Source organism: Typopeltis vanoorti, chromosome 12, assembly GCF_054136105.1.
Source record: "Typopeltis vanoorti isolate ZY-2024b chromosome 12, IOZ_Tvanoo_1.0, whole genome shotgun sequence".
Taxonomy (NCBI): Eukaryota; Metazoa; Arthropoda; class Arachnida; order Uropygi; family Thelyphonidae; genus Typopeltis; species Typopeltis vanoorti.
This window is the reverse complement of record NC_143560.1, coordinates 65,542,907-65,561,190: the sequence shown is the minus strand read 5'-3', so window position 1 is coordinate 65,561,190 and position 18,284 is coordinate 65,542,907. Positions and strand designations below refer to the sequence as shown.

The window sequence follows — 18,284 nt, the reverse complement described above, 5'->3', positions numbered from 1 at the left end:
ATCTGAGCACAATAGTCTAGGTGTGGTCTGATTGGGGCTTTATACAATGGAATCACAACTCTTGTATCTCTGTTAGTCAGCATCCTCCTCAGTATTGCAGCAATCCTGAGGCACAATTGCAGTATTGTGCCTCTGTAGTGCAAGTGGAAAAATGACGGTACATTGCACCCTTCGATTGGAATAGGCCTAAGTTTGATTCTTGTCGTGACGGGAGGAATCTTTATGTGGACTTTTTCAATCGAAGGTGAGTTAGCTGATCTCATACAGAGGTAGCAGGGTTTTTTCCTCCCGGAAACTTGGGTTTTTCATCCTGCATACAGACAAATCGGCATTCAGAACACATGCAATTTACAGACAAAAAATACTAGTTGTGGTGGTGGTGGTAGATGGCGTTGATGGAGATGATTGGTAGTAGAGGTTCAGTGTAGTGGTGGAGACAGTTGGGTATAGTAGGTGTCCTCCTGTGATGAGTCTTCGGACTCCTTGGAGGTGTCATGAATAATAATAATAATAATCCTTTGGTATTGCAGCAATCTTCACCACCTTTGTAATATGTGGTTCCTGACCTTCAAATTTTATTAATACCCCCCCAAAGTTACCTGCTATCCCCCCACTTCCTCTAGTACAGCTCCTCAACAGAGGATGCTGCCTCGCATCAATGGATTCCAAAATTCAAGACTTTACATTTAGTTGAATTAGCTGATACCGCATTCATTTGCCCACCTGTCCAGCATATTTAAATCCTTCTGAAGGGCTCCCACATCTGCATTATTACTAATAACCCTTCCCAACTTCCCGTCATCTGCAAACAACTGAATATCCACCTCCCCTCCCCTAGCTATAAAAAATATCCGTTAACAATATCATTGATACAGTTCCCAGTACTGATCCCTGTGGAAACCCACTTATAACATTCTGTTTCCTTGATATTGCTCCCTCATACACAACTCTCTGATGTCTATCGTACAGCCAATCCCCAATCCAATCCAGTAATCTGACATTTAAACCCATGTACTATAATTTAAATATCAGCTTATCATGCAGTATTCTGTCAAATGTCTTTGTAAAATCCCAAAAAATGGCAGCTGAGGGTTGTAATCCTTGGGGAAGGCAAGGTGGGGGAAACTGTTCCAAATGACAGAAGTGGATGGAATAAAAGAGGAGGCACTGAAGTTGGTTCGGTGAGTTTTAAGGTGGACTGTAAAAGGATGTTGGTTAGCAGTAGCTTTTTTTTTAGTGATTTTGTAGGAGAGTGGAGGAATAACTAGCTGCCAATTCAGCAGAGCACTGTCATTGAGCATATCTGTAGAAGAGGCACAAGGCAGAAATTGAATGTCTGTGTGAGAGAGGAATTGAAGTGGGTATGAGAGAGGATCATTAATTAGTTGGATTGCCCTTTTCTGGGTAGACTCGAGCAATCTTAGAGAGGATTTTGGTGAACCACCCCAAATATGGGAGCAATATTCCATAGTTGGGCAGATTTGGGATTTGTATAGAGTCAACAACTGTGCAGGTGTGGTGTGAGGTAGTGTCTTGCACAAAAGAGTACACCAAGTTTTCTGGTGGCTGCAGAAGCTATAGTTGAAATGTTCTTGTGCCAGGAAAGATCAGAGGTGCAGGTCAGTCCAAGAAGAGAAATCTGATCATGTTTAAATATCTCAGTATTACTGAAGGTAAAGAGGGAGAAATGTGAGCTTTTTCTTGCAAGAGATCAGACAGGACTGAGTTTTGGTGGCATTTAATTCTACAAGGTTTATCTTGCCAAAATGGAATATAGCTAGAAGATCAGAGTTCAGAATTGAGGATAATAAGTGCTAATACTTTAGCATTATAAGATTTGTCAAATGAAAAGAAGGAATGGAGTGTACTATAATTGGCAAAGCTATGGATAGGATTGGAAGTCTGTGAGAGCAGGTCATTTATATGCAAGTGGAATAGGGTGGGTGAAAGAACAGAACCCTGGGGTACTCCTGCATTGGTAGGGAGATCTGAGGAGAGGAAACTGTCTACCATGACACAGTGAGAAATGTCGAGGGCAACTGTGTGAGTTTCTCCAAATTTTTCCATGGCTTGAGTCCAGAGGTGGATGGTGAAAGCAAGATCAGCTGTAGATTACAAGTAGCAGAATCCATGCTGCTGGACAATGATTAGTTGGTAGGTCTCTATGTACTTCAAGAGATGGCTGTTGATGACCTTCTCCATAATTTTAGAAAGAACAGAACTGAGGACAATTAGACAGTGGTTCATTGGTTGATTCTGATCACCTTTCTTTAGGATCAGTTGGATGTGGACTTGTTTCCATGTTGTAGGATAGATGCCAGTTGAATAGGATAAATTGCAGAGGCAATACAAGATAGGTGTTAGTTCTGGGGCACAATTTTTTAACATAATGGGGGGGGGTGATACCATCAGGACCAGATGCCTTGTTTGTTCAGGTTATTAAGGATTCTTAAGATTTCTTTTTGGCAGAATACTAAATGTGACATGGAGGGAGCCATTCTTGTTGGAATGGACTGAACTTTACCCAGGTAATGGAGGAATGCAGGGATTGGAAGAGAAGAGCGATGCCAGTAAGTCAGCCTTGTCTTTAGGTGAGATAACTATAGTACCATTCCAATGTGAGAATGTTGGGAACCTGGATGGGTAGAAGTTGCACCCAATGGCCTTGACAAGGGACAAGAGGGAGTGACAGCTATTTGGATAGGAGGCAAGTTTGCAGCATTTGACCCTTTCAAAGTCTGACTTGGACTTGGTGATGATTCTTTTGCAACTGTTGCAGGTTGCAGTATAGGCAGAGAGGGCAGCTGGAGTTTTGGTCTTGAGCCAATTATGGTAAGCAGATTTTTTCTTTTACTACATTGGCACACTTTTTTTTGAGAAACAAGGGTTAGATGGTGGCTGAGAATTTAGAGTGGAATAAGGGATGAAAGCCTTCATTTATGTGAAGATGATTTCTGTTATTTGGTCTGAACGGGTGTTTTTTTTTTTTTTTTTTGGATCAGAAGAACTAAAGCAGTAGTTGGACCACGGGAAGAAGGAACAGAAGTCACAGAGGTCCTCCAAGTTGGCACCCTTGCAGTGCCAAAAGACATGAGACTGTGAATTGGTGGGTGATGTGTTGCATGAAAAGAGACTTGCATGAGGTTGTGATTTGAGTTACCAAGAGAAGAATTGACAGCCACGGTATACTTGGAAAGGAAACTTGTAAAAAAGAAATGATGTGTGTTGGCAAATTGGAGGGGGTTGTCAGGTATTCTGATAGGAAGATTGATGATCTATGATAGGTCATTGCTGATGGTAAACAGCTCAGCATCCCTGCCTAATTGTTCAGTGAAACTGCAGAAGGGAAGCCAATATGAGTTATGGAAATTGAAGTCCCCAAGAAGGATGACATCACTATTGGGTATTTTGGCTCCACAAAGCTGAACTTCTACATGATGACTGCAGAAGTTCAACTGTATGAGCTTTAGAGAGAGATAGTTTATGAGGTCAGAAAGTGGCTAATGGAGTTTGGTGAGTGATAGAGAGAGCATATGTGAAAGGCAGGTTGATTTGGTAGGGAAATTTTGAGTCAAAGCAAATCAAACAGTGGGGATTTGAGGTTTTGCAATCTATAACATAGCATGTCAGTTCTTATGAATGTGGAAGTGCCACCTTTATGGTGGAAAGAACTGTATAATATATAGTTTGGGCAGTTGAAGTTTAAGGTTGCCAGTTGAGGTTCTGAAAGGAACAACAACAACAGTCATCTGGTTTAGATGACTGTTGTTGTTGGTGGTGGTGGTAATGGACATGGTGATGCATATGAATGATGACTTGCTCATGAATGGATATGAAATCAGGTGTTTGGAGAAGGTGAAAGTCAGTGAGAAAAGGAATGTGTAGGGAAACCAGATCTGTTAGGGTTGAAAAATGAAAGGTTATGTGGCAGGCACAAAGTGAATGAATATTAAAACAGGAATAATAAGGGTTAATGTGAAGAAAGACAGGATTTTGAGGCAGAGTTTGGGAATACTGAATTGTAGGTTGCTGATCTAGATTGAGTCAAACAGACCAAATATGAAGCACGGGCATGTAGAAGCTTAAAAGTCACTTGCTATGCCTTTTTAATAATGCCAAAAGCATTATCATCATTATTGGTCCCCTCTATGGAGCTGTCAGACTTATAGTGGGAGATTCATTCAACTGACAACATATTTATCTTAATGAATCTTAAACTTTTTAACACACCTTGCATTAACAACATATTACCAGAACATGTTGTTAATGCAAGGAGTATTAAATGTCAGTGAATGGACCTCATTAGAGTTCCATTCACTGACAATTCTCCATGTAAAACATCTACTCCTCACCTCTTCGCCACTCTTACATGACTTCCAGGGATTATTATTATTACCCCAAGACCTCATGGAGTCAAAGACTGATCTGGAAGATCCTTTTATCACACACACACAGCTCAACATACAGTGTCTTAAAAACAACTCCTTGCAGACACCACACTTTCGGGCAAGGCATTCCAATCATTCACAACTCTGCACGAAAAAAACCTGCCTCTAACTCCCCTACTTACACCCTATTTATACAGTTTCCAGGGATGACCTCTGGTTCTCCCTTGATCTCCCACTATTCTCTGAAGAACTTCTCCAGCATTGATCCTCTAAGAACCGCTTACCAACTTGTAGGTCTCTATCATATCTCCCCTCTTCCTCCTGTCCACCAGACTTCAAATTACATCTTCTCAATCTTTCCTCATACTTGGCATTCCAGAGGTCAGAAACTATCTTAGTCAGTCGCCTTTGGACCCTTTCCAACTTCTCTTCATCCTTCTGAAAACCCGGTGACCAAATCTGGGCACAATAGTCCATGTGTGGCCTAATCAAAGCCTTATACAATGGAACAAGAATCTCCCTACTTCTATACGTCAGTGTTCTCTGCATTATTCCCAGAAGTCTTTGTGCTGTCTTCTCAATTTTGGTGATGTGACCCCTAAATTTTAGATCTTTATCCACTATCACCCCCCAGATTTCTTATTTCCTCTACCTCCAACAATATATTCTCACCAAGCATAAATTCTGTATCCCATCTTTGTTTTCCAAATTTAAAACCTTACATTTTGCAACATTGAAGTCACATCCCCATTTCCATGCCCAATCAATCAATATATTCAAGTCTTCCTATAAGGTCACAACATCTTCACTACTCTTCATGGTTCTTCCCAACTTTGCAGCATCTGCAAACAACTGATATCTCCATCCAAATCTTCACCTATATCATTAATATACAAGTTAAACAGCAATGGACCTAAAACAGACCCCTGAGGCACTCTACTAGTGACTTTCCTTTTCCTGGATATCGCTTCCCCATACACAACTTGTTGATACCTATCAGATAGCCAGTCTCCAATCCAATGCACCAATCTAACATCCAACCCCCCATATGCTCTAGTTTGACTATCAACCTATTATGAGGTACTCTATCAAAAGCCTTTGCAAAATCCAAGTATATTACTGTGTATCCTTTTCCTCTGTCCAAGTAAGCAATCACTTTATTGTAATAAGTAAGTAGATTACTAAAACATGATCTCCCTTTAGCAAATCCATGCTGCCCATCAAAGATAATACCATTGGTGTCAGCCCAACTCTGGATCCTAGTTCTCACAAGCTTCTCCAACAACTTAACCACAACACCTGACACACAGATAGGCCTATAGTTTGATGCTTGAGTTCGATCACCTCTTTTATGAAGTGGCACAATCTTGCCCTCCTTCCACTCCTTAGGAACTTGACCGAGTGCAACACTCATATTAAAAAAATATGTCAAGGCAGGTGTCAACTCCCTGGCACATGCCTTCAGAATATGTGGTGATATATTATCAAGTCCCACAGCCTTATTAACATCTAGTTTACTCAACTCCCCATACACCTCTTGCTCACCTACAGTCATTCACTCCTCCCCATCATCAACTGCTCTCAATTCCTCCATGAAGTCACATTCACAAGACTGAAAGATCTTTATGAACTGCTCATTAAGTATCTCCACCACACCTTCTGCAACAGCTGTCTTTATACCATTTTCTCCAATCAATGTCATCCTTCCATAATCATTCTTTTTTTTTGCTAGCTACATATCGAAAGAACTCCTTAGGATTCCATTTGGCTTCATTAGCTAACTGCTGTTCATACCTCTCTTTAGCTACTCTCACCAATCAAGTCACCCTCCTTGCTTGGTCTTTGTAGGCCTCATGGAATTGGTTATTTCCACTTCTCTTATGCTGCTCCACAATGCCCTTTTTCCTCTGTATCGCATTCTTAATCTCTTTATTCATCCATCTCACACCTACTTTATTTAACCTTCTCAATCTTGGAATACATTTAGACATTGCATCTACTAGACAGTTTTTTGAAAATCCCCCAAGCTGCACTGATCTCTTTTCCAGCTAACTCCTCATTCCATGCTACACCCGCAAGCTGTCTCCTGTGCTCTTCATAATCACTCCCCCTTGTAGTTTCACATATACCCTTTTCTCACAGAGGTCACACTGCTGGCAACCACCCAGGTAATCACCTCATGGTCACTCTCACCAATTGTTGGATGATTTGATACCTCATTTATAATTACATACAACACCACTCGCGCATCTTTCATTAACTCTTTCATGCCATTATGATTTATTTTATTAGTTTTTACTTGAATTTTCATCCATTTCATTTCTTGCCTCATCCAATTCAACTTCCAAATGTCGCACCACATTCTCTCTATCATTCAGTCTTTCTAACTTTCTAACTCTCGACCCTCCTCTTCTCAATTTCACTCTCATTCATCCATCTTTGTTTCTGTACTTTCGGTCCAACATGTATCCAACTTTCGCTATTATTCTTCTCACTTTCACTCTCATTCATCTTTCTTTGTTTCTGTACTTTCCGTCCAACATGCATCGAGCTTTCGCTATCATTCATTCTTTCGATTTTTTTCACTTTCGATTCCTGCATCACGCCATTTCTAGTTTTGTTCGTTCTCTCAATTTCATTTCCTTCCGCCACTCTTGCCTCATTTTCGTCCATTTTAACATCTGTTATGGGTTTCAAATCGGTCTTTTTCTTTTTTCTAATTTTTTAACATTTTTCACCCCTCTTCTCACCATCCTTTTCTTTCAAACGTGCACTCATTTTCCCCGCGACATTTTCGCTACTAACACTTTCTGTCATCAATTTCATATTTGCATTCATCAATTCCTCGTTCAGGTCACACTTCGCACACACCCTCCTTCGATCTGCATTAAATATCCACAAATCATTTATGTAATCGAAAGAATACATATAACAAACCTCACACTTAACGAAACAACTGAAATCTAAATTAAAATCATGGAATGATAATGCTGATGCCATTTTTTTTTTTTTTTTTTTGCAGGTTACTAGGTCTAATAATAACGATTTCGTAATTAAGTTTAGGCAAAAAAATAAAATCCCCCACTCTAATAAAACCAGTAGCGCACAACGTTTACAGCTGCCCTTACTCAATCAATTACGCATATATACTTAATTATTCCTAGAAAACTTATCTCAATCAGGAGCTCTTCTTACACATGTCACTGCCCTTGACTCATGAGCGGGATGACTTCTGGTTTATCCTCTCTCCTTCTACTCTTTTCATAATCATATTTGGATTAATCCAATAAAATCCTCTCATTAACCTCACTTTCTCTGTCATATCACTCTTTTCCTCCTATCCACCAAACTCTGCAATCCACATTTCTTGATCCTCTTTCCATAGCCAGCATTCCAGGGTCCCGATATTGTCTTAGTCACTCATCTCTGGATCCTCTCTAATGTATCCACATCACATTGAAAATGAGATGACTAAATCTGAGACAATAGTTGAAGTGTGGTCTGACCAGTGCCTTACACAGTGGCACAACCACTTCCTTATCCTTGCATATTAGAGTACTTCTTATCATAACAGCACTACGATGTGCAGCCTTTGCAACACTTGAAATATGCTTTCTAAACTTCAGTCTACTGTCAACCATCACTTCCAAATTTCAAATCTCATCCACTTTCTGCAATACGGCATTTTTGATATATAGTGCACAGCCTTATATTTCTCCACTCCAGAATGCCACAAGTGCACTTATTGATATTAAAACTACAACTCAACTCCTTTGTTCGAGTCAAAAGTTTAGTAAAATCTTCCTGAAGGGAATTAACATCAGCAGTGCTACTTATAATTCTTCCCAACTTTGCATCATCAGAAAACAACTGAAGAATCCCACTCAGTCCACATGATATATCATTTAAAAAAAAGTTAAAACAGCAGGGGCCCAAGAACAAAACCCTGGGCATGTCACTGGTTACCTTCCTTTTTTGAGACACTGCTCCATCATACACAACCTGTTGGTATTGTTCAAAGAGCCAATCTCCGATCCATCTAACAATATACTATCTATTCCCATTCTCTGTAGCTTATGCACCAACTTATTATGTGGTAGTTTATCCTATGCTTTTGCAAAGTCTAAGAATATCACTGCATATGATTCTCCGTTATCTAACACACCCACTACCCTATCATAAAATGAAAGTAAGTTGCTAAAACAAGATCTAACCTGTAGAAATCCATGCTGTCCATCATAAAGACTGCTACGTCCATCAACCTAATCTTATATTCTACACCTAATTAATCTCTCCAAAACCTTGACCACAACCGAAGTTATACAGACTGGTTTATAATTGGAAGCTTCTCTCCTAGAACTATGCTTGTGGAATGGTACTATTTGCCTTCTTTCCACTTCTTAGGAACCCTACCCACTGCAAGACTTTCATTAAATAACCTGAAAGAATGTCCTGTACTGAATGTCCTCTAACAATTCAAAACATGCAACATTTATTCAGTATTTGTTGGTATATCTCTCCAATCTTTCTGAAGGTTCTCAACAGCATAAGATTTGATTCACATAGTGATTTATATATAATAACATGAGGATAAAAATATTACACATAATAGCACTACATACAAATATGGTATATTACCTGCATGACTACTTTTATATAAAAAACAAACAAACAGAACAATCAGTTGTGCTTTTCTACACAATATAAATGCATTAACAACAGAAACTCTACATAAGATACTAGTTTTTTCATAATAGTTTTTTCCATTCGATATCTTTCTGTCAAAGATATTGAAAGCAATAGCAGATAAAGAACATTGTTTGATCAAGTTTACTTGAAGGGTGATACAATACCAAATTTCTCGTGGCAAGTATGTGGAGATTAAAAAAAGAATTGATTACAAGGTGATTACTTTTTTATCTCCACATTGTGTTATTTGGAATTACAGCTGAAGCAACTCAGGCTCTGAAACCAGTGTATTTATATCTCTTAAGTGCTGTGTCCTGATCAGATTACCTGTTTTAAGGGGGGAAAAGTTTTTGAAAGAAAATTTGTTTCTTTAGAATGAAACCAACTAAGTAAAGAGTAACTGGCATTTAGATAGCATTAAAAGACAACACAATATATATAGGAGAATTTATAGAGACCTCATCCACAGAGGTTCTAGGGAATTGAAGTTTGAGCTTCATTGACATTATATGGTGAGCTGAATTGCTATTATATAGTTTAAGATGCAAATATGCAAAAGATCCAAAAAATAAGATGCCGGCCTGGTTGGCCAAGTGGTTAGTGTATCCGCTCTCCAGCCAAATGGCTGCAGGTTCAAATCCTGCTGTGGGCATCGATGTTTGTGAGTGTCTCTGAAAATACCAGCGGTGGCAGTGAGCTGTAGATGGCGTTGGTATAGATGATGATAGTAGTTAGTGGATTGAGTGGTGGAGACAGAGAGTTTTAGAGTTGGTGCCCTCCCTCGATGAGTCCCTTGGACTCCCTGGAGGTGTCACGTAATAATAATAATAATATTTTATATAGAAGAAAAACCATATGAGATATGAAATATGACAATATATTACATTTTAGAAAAATTACTGATATTATATATAACATAAATGTTCTATCAATGCTATTTGAAGTCAAATAAAAAAAATTATCAGAATGTCTACTTTAGCATTTGTTGTATATGTGTCTACTTCATGTGTTAACAACTTGAGAAAAGTAAAAACAACTTCTGAGAAAAAGATAATTTAAGTATAGAATGGATGATAATTTCAATATGTTGACAAGTATGATAACCATCTTTCTTTCCCTTCTTTGAGCTACCAGCTTTATTGAACATTTTATTACATTAAATTTGGAAGTAATAATTTTAAAAAAGTTGAAAAAATAAGGTTAAAATTATCATTAATTTTATGGAATTCCTAAATTTATTGATAGAAGCCCACCTCAGGTGAGCGGAATTGACAAAACTAATAACAATATTTGTTTTTAGACAGTCACCTTTATCTCTAAAAAACAGAAATTCCACAGATCTGTTCATAAAAGTTATGATCAAACCTACAGTAGTAGACAACTTATGATATCCAAAATAAGGATATCGGCTTAGTTCTAGCCTTTTGTTTTGTTCTTGTTAAGCAAAAAAACAAGTCTACAACTCTGAATGAATATGTTGAAAGTTTTTTCAATTGGTTACACTATAAATTAAAGATGACAAGAAAATTATATTCTTAGTTTCATCCATTATTCAAGTGTAATTTCCCATAATGCATAGTATTATACATGTCTGTAAGGATATGAGCATTGCAATTATGTGATATTACGGCAATAAACATGAAATCATTAGCCTCTATATACAAGCAGTCCAGGTGTGAAGTGACTTCACATGCAAACTTTATTTGTTTACGCTTGGATAAAGGATGAAACCAAGAATATAATTTCTTGGTATCTTTAATTTATCTGAATGAATATGATTTAGAGAAGGAGTCCAATAATCGTGGAATGTTTTTCAACTGGCATACAACCCTTGTTGTTTCATTTATATTGTTATTGTTGGGAATATGCCATAATAGGAGAGGATGGGTTAACTGTGAGTGAGCAGGAGGTATTTGAGGAAATAAACAAACTTGATGTCAATAAGGCGATAGGATTTGATGACATGTCACCACACATCTTAAGGGAATGTTCCAGGGAATTGGCAGTAGTGTTGGCACGCCTATTTAATAAGAGTTTTGCAACAGCACAAGTTGCAAGGGAGTAGAAAGAAGTTAAAATTATTTCACTGTATAAATGAGGTGATAAGGATGTGGTTTCAAATTATAGGCCAATCTGTATATCTGGATTTGTGTTGAAGATACTAGACAGATTGATGAGAAGTAGGATATAGAATTAGGTTGAAAACAGCAGTTTTGTTGTGGTTATCAGCTGGGGTTTATTAAGGGGAGATCATGTTTCACTAATTTGCTTGTATAAGGTGATAAATACCTTGGAAAGAGGATATGCATTTACAGTGGTGTATTTGAATTTTGCAAAAGGTTTTGATAGACTGCACACAACAAGCTGGTAAATAAACTGAAACAGATGGGATTGGATAAGATACTTCTGAGTTGGTGACTGGCTGTCAGGTTTCAGAAAGTTGTATATGGAATGCATATTCCGAAAGAGGAAGGTCACTAGTGGTACCGCAGGGATCAGTTCAGTTTGTATGTCAATGATATTGGTATGGGCTTAACTAGTGATATGCAGCTGTTTGCAGATGATGCAAAACTACAGAAAGTAATGCAGAGTCAAGTAGATGTTATGGCCTTGCAGGAGAACGTCAATAGATTGCATGAATGGGCAGGAAAGTGGAACTATCAGTTCAATGTTGCAAAGTTTAAGGTTTTGAGATTTGATAAGCAAAGATGGGATGTGAAGTATGCACTTGGTGGGGAAACTTTAAACGAAGTAGAGGAGATGAGAGATCTAGGAGTAATTGTGGACAAGGACCTTAAATTCGGGGGCCACATTGCACAAGTTGTGAAGACGTCACATTGGATAATGACAATGATGCAAAGGACCATAACATGCAGAAATACAGAGGTTATGATGCCACTGTATAGGGCCTCGATCAGGCCTCCCGTGGATTATTGTGCACAGATTTGGTTGCCAGGTTTTAATGGTGACAAGAATATGTTGGAAAAGGGCCCAGAGAAGTTCACAAAGCTAGTTAGTAGTCTTTGGGCAGATTGAGAGAATGTAAGTTGCAAAGCCTCGTGAACAGGAGAAAGAGGGAAGGGAGATATGATTGAGACATATTATTATTATCATTATTATTATTCAGGCCTCCATGGAGTCAAAAGACTTATCGTGGGAAGTCCTTCCTAAGAAACACAAAGTCTATCAAGACTCATCAAGGGGAGGTTCCCCCTAAGAAACACAAAGACAATCATACCACTCCTTAAACTCATTGACCGTTCTCGCTCTCACCATTCCATCAGGCAATGCATTCCATAGTTCAACCACCCTCCATGCAAAGAAACCACTCCTCACCATCTTGCAAACAGTTTCCTTTCATAACTTCCAGGGATGGCCTCTTGTCATCACTCCTTCCCGCTGTTCAACCAAGCAAAAGAGCTCCCCAGTGTCAACGCTGTAACCACATCTCAACAGTTTAAAAGTCTCATTCATATCACCTCTCCCTCTTCTATCCACCAAACTCGGCAGTCCACATATCCTCAGCTGATCCTCATAACTAACATACTACAGTCCTGAAACCATCTTTGTTATCTGCCTGTGTATCATTTCCGCAGTTAATTTATCCGCTTCAAATCCTGGGGACCAAATCTGAAAACTGGAGGAAGTTGTCTCCCCAACTTCCTCCAGTATAACTCCTCCCATAGAGTATGCAACTTCCCATTGATGTTTCCCAAACCTCAAGACCTTACATTTTGCTGCATTAAACTGAAACCCCCATTCCCTTTCCCATCTATTCAGCTTATTCAAATCCTCTTGCAGGTCTACCACATCTGCACTATTACTAATAATCCTTCCCAGCTTTGCATCATCTGCAAACAACTGAATATCCCCTTGCAATACACTGAAAATGTCATTGATATAAAGGTTAAACAATATAGGTCCCAGTACTGAACCCTGTGGGACTCCACTTGTAACCCTCTGCCTCCTTGAAACTGTCCCACCATACACAACTCTCTGATACCTATCGGACAGCCATTCCTGAATCCAGTTGACCAATCTGATATCCAGACACATGTGCTGCAACTTAACTATCAGCTTATCATGTGCACCCTGTCACATGCTTTTGCTAAGTCTAAGAAAATGGCAGTATATGCCTTTACCTCATCTAATGTTCTTAAAACTTTATTATAAAAGGCTAGCATATTGCTAAAACAAGAGCGCCCCTTCACAAATCCATGCTGACTCTCATGAATAACACCACCCTCATCTGCCCAATGCTGTATACGTCCCTCACTACTTTCTCCAAGATCATAACAACTACTGAACATGCAAACTGGCCTATAATTAGACACTTCTAGTCTGCTACAGCCCTTATGCAATGGCACTATCTTACCTTCCTTCCCTTCATGGGCACCTTTCCCACAGCCAGACTTTCATTGAAAAGCGAGGTCAAAGGCACTGTCAGTTCCCTAGTACATTCTCTCAAAACTCGTGGTGAAATACCATCCAGTCCCACAGTTTTACTGACATCCAGAGTACTAAGTATTTGAAACACACTCTCCTTTTGTACCTCTAAACCTCGAACCTGCCCTATCCCTCTAGTATTAAAACTGACTCCTGATGTTAATTCCCTTCAGGAAGATTTGAATAAATGCTTGCCTTGGACAAAGGAGTGGGAGTTGTAGTTTTAATATCAATAAGTGCAGGTGTTGCATTTTGGAGTGGAGAAATATAAGGCTGTGCATTATATCAATGGTGCCGTACTGCAAGAAGTAGATGCGATTTGAGATTTGGAAGTGATGGTTGACAGTAGACTGTAGTTTACAAAGCATATTGCAAGTGTTGCAAAGGCTGCACATCATAGTGCTGCAATGATAAGAAGTACTCTAACAGGAATACATCTGCTGTTAGGGATAAGGAAGTGGTTGTGGCACTATATAAAGCAGTGGTCAGGCGACACTTGGACTCTTGTCTCAGATTTAGTCATCTCGTTTTTAATGTGATGTGGAAACATTAGAAAGGATCCAGAGATGAGTGACTAAGAAAATATTGGGACTTTGAAATGCTGGCTATGGAAAGTGGATCAAGAAATGTGGATTGCAGAGTTTGGTGGATAGGAGAAAAAGAGTGATATGATAGAGACATTTATGTTAATGAGAGGATTTTATCAGATGAATCCAGATGGTATAAAAAAAGTAGAAGGCAAGAGAGGAAAAAACCAGAGGACATTCCTAGAAATTATATAAGAGTGTGGTGGAGAGGGGTGTTCGTAGTAGAATTTTTACATGGAGAATTGTCAGTGAATGGAACACATTACCAGAATCTGTTGTTAATGTAACGATTATTAAGTAATTTAAGATTCTAGATGATAAATATGTCTATCAACTAGTTTGAAACAGCTGTTAGCCCAGTGAAACCATTATCACAAACATTAATAAAAAACAGATGTCTGAGCAGTGCTTATGTCTTTTAATTAGTGCAAGCTAACGCAACTTCGATGCCAGGAATTGTATTGTCATAAGTTCTTTGGTCAATTTTCGAAAAATTTCAAATTTAAATTTTTTTCTTCATTTATGATATGAGGATGGATCTTAATATCTTCTATTTCTATGAATTTTAACATTGCTGAAATAAAGTCTGGCTTTTTTTTATATACTCTAGATTATAAATTCTCTTGTCGACTTTGGCTGCAATGTCAGTCAATATTTTGAATCATTTAATTTGATACTAAATATCATTTAATATTCATTTTAAGTATTTATCATTTTACATATTTTTTTCAGTGTTTTATTAATACAGAAGATCAGAACTAAAAATTACCAATCTTAGGTCACTGTCTGGCACATGCAGTTAACACACTAAGCCTGTTAATTGTATGTTTATATGCCTATGTAGTGATGAGTGATTTCCTGCAATGAGTCCTGAGACTCTATGGAGGTGCAAGGCAAAATTAACAATGATAATAATAATATGCTTGTTCAATGCTCAAGGATAAAGGTGGGATTAACACATGGCAAACAATATGTATTTTACATATAAAAGTACAATGCATGAAATCACAAAAGATCTTCTTTCTTTTTTTTTTTTTGTCTGCCCTTAATGAAAGGTATAGTACACCCACAGATACAAGACCCTTTGACACTTCTGTGCATGTCAGAAGAAGGAGAATCCATTCCGATAATAGGGTAATCAATCCGTATTGTGGGATGAGTGTTTATTATTACATGTCGGGAAATTAACTTCTCTTTTATGATCATTGTAGTTTTTAAAGTGGCAACTATTTTGCTTGTGTATAACAGTTGGAAAATTTTACGTATAAAGCACGTGATTTCACTTGTTGGTGACCAATTCGTACATCGCCTTATTTCTTTCTCCCCTTCAACATGAATTGACTCTTTTTGGCAGTCTGCCAATGACAGCTCTCACTTATGTGGTCAGACTATAAGCATATTAAAGCAATTAAGCATAATACAAACATTTTTCAAAATGTAAGGATATACATTTTCGTTTTAATATGGATAATGTACAATACAGTAATATATATATATATTTCAAATTGGAGAAATTTGAAATAATGTTCACAGTAGTATAAGAGTAAAATTAGTTTTAATGGATGCTGCATTTGTTAGATTAAAAAAAAATGCAATTATGACTAAAAATGTAGCTATATATATATATATATATATATATATATATATATATAAATAAATAAATATATATATATAGAGAGAGAGAGAGAGAGAGTTTTTTAACATATATATATATATATATATATATATATATAAAGTCCAATACCAAAACATACGTTGCATTGGGATCATATTCTGCCCAAACACGAATGTATTCATCCAGATGATGTGCTCCAAGAATTGAAGAGTCTCTAGTAAGATAGTCAAAATTGTCCATAATAACAGCTACAAACAAATTGAGCATCTAAAAATATAAAACAAAAATAAAATTTATTTGAATAAAAATAATCTAATGTTTTGGCTAGATTGTTCATTTATAGGAAAGTTTTAGAGAAAAAAAATGAATAAAATTTATCATTTCAAAGAAATAATAAATTTTGAAATATGTCAGAAAACATCATCAATTACTATTATTATTGTTATCATCATTGCAAGAGCCCCATGGAATAAAATGGCTCATCATGGGAGATTCTTACTACTAAGCACAATGCTTATCGGTTCTTTCATTAAACGTTTACCATTTTTAGACTAACTCATCATATTGGCCGTGAATTTTATCCATGACTATCATACAAAACATCTGACCTCACTCTCTCACCACTACTATATGGAAAATTCCAGGGTCTATTGTTCTGCATTCATCTTCTAAGTGGTAGGTAGGCATTTGTACCATTGGGATCATGCCATTAATCCAGTACAATATCAGCATTCCTCCTCCTCCTATTAATCATGTTCAGCAGAACATTTCAGAGATTTAACAGTACCTTATTTGGTCTGATCTGGAATTATTTCAAAATATCTTCATTTTTTTAAAAACCAGGTGATGAAATTTGTGTGTAGTAGTCCATATGCAACCTGATCAAGGCTCTGCATAGTGGAACTATAACCTCTTCACCTCTACATGTGAGTATTGTCCTTATAATTTCTATCATCTTTTGTGTTGTTCTCACCATTCTTAAAATGTGACACTTCAACTTCAGATCCATGTCTACCTTCATTCCCAATATTTGTGTTCCTTGTCTCCTCCTCCTCCTTCAATAATACACTACCAGCTGAAAGCACAGCATTCCTTTCTTACCTTCCAAATCTTAAAACTTATATTTCACACCTTTGAAATGGCAACCTTACTAATGTATCTGCATAGTTAATGTGTTATTCAAATTCTCCTGAAGAGCTGCATCACTATTTTCTACATTGGGAGTACATCTGAAAAAAAAAAAGTTCTGAAGAAAACACAATCTCTCTACTGCTTTCAAATCCCACTTGTGTTCTTATCCATGCCTTCTTAAGACCGATTCCTTGCTCACTGTCCTTCTTTGCTCATGAAAATTATGCTATTGTGGACAGACTGGTAGATCAGCTGACATCCAATTGTAAGAACATAAAGGAATACATCTGCTGTTACAACTATGGGAATTCAGATATAGCTAACCATGCCTTGGACATCACTCCCAAGAATCCAATTGAAGAAATTTACCATACTTGATTGCATCATGTTTGAATATGAGAGATTTTTTTTTAACTGCAGCTGCTCTTATAAACCCACCTAACTTTAATATGGTTCTGATAAATTGCAATTCTTAGGCATCCTACTAGTGCCCATCTAGACTTTAATTCTATACAGTTCCACTTTAGTTTGTGTTGTTTATGTACTACCCTCTGAAGACAAAATACTGGACCACTAAAAGGTCAACACAAATCACAGCATCAGTTTCATTTCTCTTTTCTTATAGTTTTCTTTCCAGATTTGCATCATCTGTAGACAAATGCTTATCCCTATTTAAACCACTCTCATTATTATGAACATAATAAGATAAACAAGATAAATAATACTAACCTAAACCGGGATCCTCTTCAGACCACTAGTAATTTTTTTCTCTTTCAGAATACTGCTTTCTCATACACAATTTGCTAATATTTATCAGACCTGGGTGACTAAGTGGATATACCTAACTGGCTCTCCAAGAAGCACATTATGGGTACAAATCCCACTGTTAGCATGGCTCTGTGAATGTCTTTCAATGGTAGAAGAACTCCATCCCTTAGTGTAAGATCACCACACTGTTTCATGGAGATGAGTACTTGGAAATAAGTTTCATGTTGGTCTCTAGAGCAGGATTTCCAGATTATCTAATCCATCCTTAACCCACCCACCATATTATTACTGATGTAATATAGGTTTACAGCCTTTCATGGATGGGCTTAACAAAAGGCAGGCAATCTCCTATTCAACTCACTAAACTATTATTGAACCCCCCACTTCCCAAGTTTACATACCAACTTATTATGTGGCAAGTACTCTCTCTCTCTCTCTCTCTAGCTTTGCATCATCTACAAACAGCTTCCAGCATATTTAAACCTCTTCCAATACAATAACATATAAACAACAGTGTCCAAAAAAAGATTAACATCACATTAATTTCTCTCTTCAAGGAAACTGTTCTCCTGTACACAACTTGCTGATAGTTATTAACAAGTTGTATATTAGAAAACTTAATTTAGATTTCATCACCCTCTCTCAATAATTGTCATTCCA

The 18,284-nt window shown here is 37.5% G+C and overlaps 1 protein-coding gene across 1 annotated transcript in view; it reads right to left on the bottom strand.

The window, feature by feature from the left end:
- The window catches only part of LOC150100847 (voltage-dependent calcium channel type A subunit alpha-1-like), a 1,659,894-nt gene that overhangs the window by 355,467 nt on the left and 1,286,143 nt on the right, over nucleotides 1-18,284 (bottom strand). Inside the window, exon 37 of the mRNA XM_090401918.1 lies at nucleotides 15,865-15,992. Within this exon, the coding sequence (XP_090258044.1) occupies nucleotides 15,865-15,992 (128 nt within the window). The remainder of the gene's footprint in view (nucleotides 1-15,864; nucleotides 15,993-18,284) is intronic.